The sequence below is a fragment of the Chrysochloris asiatica genome, unplaced genomic scaffold (assembly GCF_000296735.1).
Source record: "Chrysochloris asiatica unplaced genomic scaffold, ChrAsi1.0 scaffold00264, whole genome shotgun sequence".
NCBI lineage: Eukaryota > Metazoa > Chordata > Mammalia > Afrosoricida > Chrysochloridae > Chrysochloris > Chrysochloris asiatica.
In genome coordinates this window covers 1,405,116-1,411,307 of record NW_006408782.1, presented here as the reverse complement: position 1 = coordinate 1,411,307, position 6,192 = coordinate 1,405,116, and the positions used below count along the sequence as shown (strand labels likewise).

The following is a 6,192-nucleotide window of genomic DNA, read 5'->3' as shown; positions in this document are numbered from 1 at the left end:
GAAGAGGTCCAAGAGCTGAACAGAAAATTTCAAAGATCAGCTCAAGAAGATAAAACCAAATACTATAATAAAATATGCAAAGATTTGGAATTAGATGGCACCTGACAACAACAACAACATAGTAGGTGCTCAATATATATCAGATGAGCCAATCAAAGCCTAAAACATGAGTGAAGATATTATTGTCTAAGAGAAATATGAAGAATGCAAAGAGGAGAAAGTGAAGAACTTTGGAGAACACCAGTATTCCAGGAACAAGGAGAGAAATAAAGAGCAAATGGAGAAGGCTAAGGATGAACAGGGAGAAAAATAGAATGAAACTAAGAGTTAGCAGCATTCACAAAACACAGGCAGTGCCCAACCATGCTAAATGCTATATACAGGATTGGTTTAGTGAATTACAATCATTCTTATTTGGTTGTGGTAGATTTTGTTCCCAAAATGGCTGCAACATGCTATGTGTTCTTTTGCAATGTGATGTTGCCACTAAGCTCTATCAAGAGATTGAACTCTGTATCACAACCATTGAATGTGGTCGGATGCTGTGACCAATTTTAGCAATAGAATATGGGGAAAGTGACATTGTGATAATTTTGAGGCCAGTCCTTAAGAGATCTCAACTTCTAATTTTGCACTTGGAATGCTCCCTCGGAATCTACCTGAAGAGATCACAGAGAAGCCACCCAAGGCATTTTCATGTCCTAGCTGAGTTTCTTGCCAAAACCCCAGCACTGACTTCCAGTCAAATAAGTGAGCTATAGGCTATCCCAGGAGCCCTGGTAAGATAGTGGGTTATGAGTTGGGCTGCTAACTACAAAGTTAGTGGTTGATATCTACCAGTGGGTCCATGGGAGAAAGATGAGGCTTTCTACTCCTGTAAAGATTACAGCCTCAGAAGTCCTATACAGTGTGAACCACTGTCTCTTGGTCTTTGTACAGATTCAACATAAGCACAATTGTTGTAGTTGCTGTTAAGTGCCATTGAGTTGGTTCAAACACATAGTGACCCTGTGTAGGATTTCTGAGGAACAACAGCTGGTAGGTTTGAACTGCTGACCTTGTGGTTCCCAGTCCAGTGCTGATCCTACAGTGCCATAGCAGGAGTCCAACAGCACAATTAAGTGTTCTGAAATTACCATTCTTCACAATTTTATCCATAATTTGTTATGACCCATATAGATGAATGACTTTGCATGGTAAATAAAACACAGAGAAATATATATCTGTTATTCTCTGCTTTCAACAAGATCCATCTAATATCAACATTGATATCCTTTGTTCCAATGCTCTTCTGAATCCAGCTTGAATTGCTAGCAATTCAATGTTGATGTATTGTTGCAACCATTTTTTGAATTATCTTAAGCATAATTTTACTTGTATATGGTGTTAATCATATTGTTTGATAATTTCCACAATCTTTTGGAACTGACTCATAACAAACTTACGCACAACAGAATGAAACACTATCTGGTAATGCACCAATCTCACAATTGTTACAACACTTGAGCCCTTTGCAGCAGCCACTGTACCGACCCATCTCATTGGGGGTCTTCCTCTTTTTCGCTGACCCTCCACTTTACCAAGTATGGATGTTCTTCTCCAGGAACTGGTCCCTCCTGAATTTATGCCCAAAGTATAAGAAATGAAATCTGGTCATTCTGGCTTATAAGGAGCATTTTGGCTGTACTTCTTTCATCACTGATTTGTTTGTTCTTCTGGCAGTCCATGGAACTTTTAATATTCTCAAATGCATCAATTCTTCTACGGTCTTCCTTATTCACTGTCCAACTTTCACATGCATATGAGGTTACTGAAAATACCACGGTTTAGATCTGGCACAAACTGACATCTTTGTTCTTGAACACTTTAAAGAAGTCTTGTGCAACAGATTTGCCTAATGCATTACATCATTTGATTTCTTGACTGATGTTTCATGAGTGTTGATGGTTGATCCAAGAAAAATGTAGTCTTTGACAGCTTCAATCTTTTTGCCACTGATAAGGATGCTGCTTATTGGTCCACTTGTTAGGATTTTTGTCTTCTTTACATTGAGGTGCAGCCCATACCAAAAGCTGCCCATAGCTTGTCATGAACCACATATCCAAAAGTCTTTGGGTAGTCAAAAAAGGCACAGGTAAACATTTTTCTGGTATTCTCTTCTTTCAACCAAGATCCGTCTGACAACAGCAATGATATCCCTCATTCCACATCCCCATCTGAGTTCAGCCTGATTATCTGGTATCTCCCTGTCATGGTACTGTTGTAGCTTTTTTTAATTATCTTTAGAAAAATATTACTTGCATGCAATATTAATGATATTGTCAGATGCTTTCCACACTCTGCTGGTGACCTCTCTTTGGAATGGCTAAAATATGAATTGTTTCTGATCAGTTGGCCAGGTAGTTGTCTTCAAATTTCTTGGCATAGATGAAGGAATGCCCCCAGTGCTGCCTCACTTTGTTGAAAGATTTCAATTTCCATTCCATCAATTTCCGGAGCCTTGTTCTTTGCTAATGCCTTCAGTGCACCTTGGGTGTCATCTTTCCGTATTATTGGTTCTTCATCATATTCTACCTCTTTAACTGACTATCGACCACTTCTTTTTGATACAGTGACTCTGTGTATCCTTTCCATTTTCTTTTCGTGTTGTCTGCATCATTCAATATTTTACCCATGTTGTTGTTGTTGTTGTTGTTGTTGTCAGGTGCCATCGAGTCTGAACCGACTCATAGTGACCCCATGCACAGCAGAACGAAACAATGTCCGATCCTGGGCCAACCTCACTACCGCTGCCACACTTGACGCCATCAATGATGCCACCTGGCTGATCCATCTTTTTGGGGGTCTTCCTCTTTTTCTCTGACCCTCCATCTTACCCAGCATGACATCCTTCTCCAGCGACTGTTCCCTCCTGACAACATGTCAAAAGTATGAGAGACGAAGCTTAGCCATCTTGGCCTCCAAGGAGCACTCTGGCTGCACTTCTTCCAAAACAGATCTATTGGTTCTTTTGGCAGTCCATGGCACTTTCAGTATTCTCCTCCACCAACACCACAACTCAAAGGCATCAATTCTTCTACGATCTTCCTTATTCACTGTCCAGCTTTCACATCCGTATGAGGTTATTGAAAATACCATGGCGAGGGTCAGGTACCTTAGTCCTCGAGCTGACATTTGCCCATAGAATCCTTCAATATTTCAAGTTGAGGCTTGAGTTTGTTTTCTTCAGTTCTTTCCGTTTGAGAAATGCTGTGTCCTTCCCTTTTGTTTTTCTAATTCAAAATTTTTGCAAATTTCATTATAATATCTGACTTTGTCTTCTTGAGCTGCCCTTTGAAATTTTCTATCCAGTTCTTTTGCCTCCTCTTTTCTTTCATTTGTTTTAGCATCTCTATGCTAGAGAACAGGTTTCAGAGTCTCTTCTGACATATATTTTGGTCTTTTCCTTCTTTCTTGTATTCTTAATGACCTTCTGCTTTATTCCTGTATAATGATCTTGATGTCATCCCACAACTCTTCTGGTTGTAGGTCATAAGTATCTAAAGCATTCTATCTATTCTTCAGATGATCTCTAAATTCAGGTGGGATATGTTCAAGGTTCTATTTTGGTTCTCTTGGATTTGTTTAAATTTTCTTTAGCTTCAGCCTAAATTTTCATATGAACAATAGATGGCTGATTCCATAGTCTGCCCCTGGCCTTATTTTGGCTGATGCTATGGAGCTCCACAGATGTAGTCCATTTGGTTTCTGTGTGTTTCATGTGATGAGGTCCACATGTGTAGTCACATTTTATGTTGTTTTAAAAAAGATCTTTGCAATGCAGAAGTCATTGATTGGTCTTGCAAAATTCCATCATTTCTCCAGCATTGTTTCTATCACCACGGCCATATTTTCCAACTACTGATCCTTCTTCATTGTTTCCAACCTTTGTATTCCAATCATCAGTAATTATCAATACATTGTGATTGCATGTTTGATCAATTTCAGACTGAAGAAGTTGGTAGAATGCTTCAATTTCATCATCTCTGACTTGAGGGGTTGGTACATAAATTTCACTAATAGCTGTACTAACTGGTCTTCCATAGAGTCACTATGACTGGAAACATATTCAATGACACAGCACAACAACAAAAACAAACAAGCAGAATATTGAAATAAGCATGAAGCATCAAAAGAAGAAGGAATACTCAGAGTCACTGGGCTGAAAAAAATGGTTGTATTCAACCATTTCTATAAGCAACATATAACCAAGAACAGATAGTATTGCAAGGAGATGTCCAGTAAGGGCATTGGCAAAAACAAGGCTCCCAGAATTGTCAGAATATAAGCTGAAATGTTTCAACAAAATGATGTAGCACTGAAGGTACTCATTTGAGTATGACAAGAACATTGGAAGACTAACCAACTGGGAGATATCCTGGCTATCCAATCAGAAGATATCCATATTTGTGTCCATTTCAAAAATAGTGGCCCAATGGGATGTAGAAATCATTGTATCACATACAAGCAAAATTTTGATAATGATAATTTAGAAACTATTGCAACAGTACATCAACAGGTACCTGTCAGAAATTCAATCTATACTTGGAACTAAGGATACCATTGAGACCTCAGACAGATCTTGATTAAAAGTAGAAAGTTGTTCTTTGTTCACTATGAAAAGGCATTTGGTACTGTGGATCATAACAAACTATGGATAACATTGTGAAGACCAAGAGGCTGTCATCAGAACAGAGCAAGGGAATACTGAATAGTTTAAAACCAGGAAATGTGTGTGTCAGAGTTGTATCCTTGCACCATACTTATTCAATCTGCATGCTAAATAAATAATCTGAAAACCTGACTTATATAAAGAAGAATGTGGCATCAGGATTGGAGGGAGACTCAATAACAGCTGTTAACCAAAAAGTCAGTGGTCCAAACCCACCAACCTCTCCATGGAAACCCTATGTAGGGTCACAACTCAACAGCACTTAATAGCAACAACACATGCAGATGACATAATCTCGCTTTCTGGGTGCAGATGACATAATCTTGCTTGAGGGAAGTGAAATACTTACTGGACTTGAAATCCTTACTGATGAAGATCAAAGACTACAGCCTTCAGTATGAGTTGTACATCAATGTAAACAAAACAAAAATCCTCACAAAAGAACAATAAGTAACATGATAAATGGAGAAAAGATTGAAGATGGTAAACACTTCATTTTGCTTACCTACACATTCAATGTTCATGGTAGCAGCAGTGAATAAAGCAAAGGACATATTGCATTAGGCAAATCTGCTTCCAAAGACCTCTTTCAAGAGTTAAAGAACAAAGATGTCACTTTGAGATCTAATGTATGTCTGACCCAAGAAATAGTATTTTCAATTGCCTCATATGTTTGTGAAAGTTGGACAATGAATAAGGAAGACCACAGAGGAATCAATGCAATTGAATTATGGTGTTGGAGAAGAATAGTGAGAGTCCCATATACTGTCAGAAAAAAAAAACTTGTCTTGGAAAAAGTACACCCAGAAAGCACCTTAGAAGAAATGATGGTGAAACTACATCTCACGTACTTTGAACACGTTGTCAGGAGGGGTAAGACCTTGGATAAAGACTTCATGCTTAGTAAAGTGGAGGGTCAGAGAAAAAGCAGAAGACCCCCAACAAAATGAATTGACACAGTGGCAGCAAAAATGGGCTCAAACATACAACTCTTGTGATTTTACTTTGTTTTTTTGAGTTACTGATAGAAATCTTTTGTTTTGCTCTTTTACATCATATCTCTTCTATGAATCGGGCTGCTAATCTTGGTCAGCAGTTCGTGGGAGAAAGGTAAGGCTTTCTATTCCCGTAAAGATTTACAACCTCAGAAACCCTATGCAGGGTCGCTATTAGTAGGAAGCGACTACACAGCACATAAGAACCACCACCACCACCACCACTCTACATTTGTAATGGATTATGAGCTTTGCTGATAACTGCAAGGTCAGCAGTTCAAATCTACCTATAGAACCATGGGGGAAAGATAAGGCCTTCTGTTGCTGTAAAGGTTTATAACCTCGGAAACCCTATTCAGGGTCACTATGAGTTGGAACCAATTAGATGGCATAAAACAATAACAACCAACTCTGCATTCAAGAGCAAGTTTCAGAGTCCCTTCTGAAGTCCACTTTGGTCATTTCTTTCCTGTCTTTTTAAATGAC

At 38.7% G+C, this 6,192-nt stretch overlaps 1 protein-coding gene across 1 annotated transcript in view; it reads right to left on the bottom strand.

The window, feature by feature from the left end:
* The window catches only part of DNAH5 (dynein, axonemal, heavy chain 5), a 408,072-nt gene extending 406,914 nt beyond the window's left edge, over positions 1-1,158 (bottom strand). Inside the window, exon 1 of the mRNA XM_006874155.1 lies at positions 1,147-1,158. Within this exon, the coding sequence (XP_006874217.1) occupies positions 1,147-1,158 (12 nt within the window). The remainder of the gene's footprint in view (positions 1-1,146) is intronic.
* Positions 1,159-6,192: the final 5,034 nt, after the last annotated feature.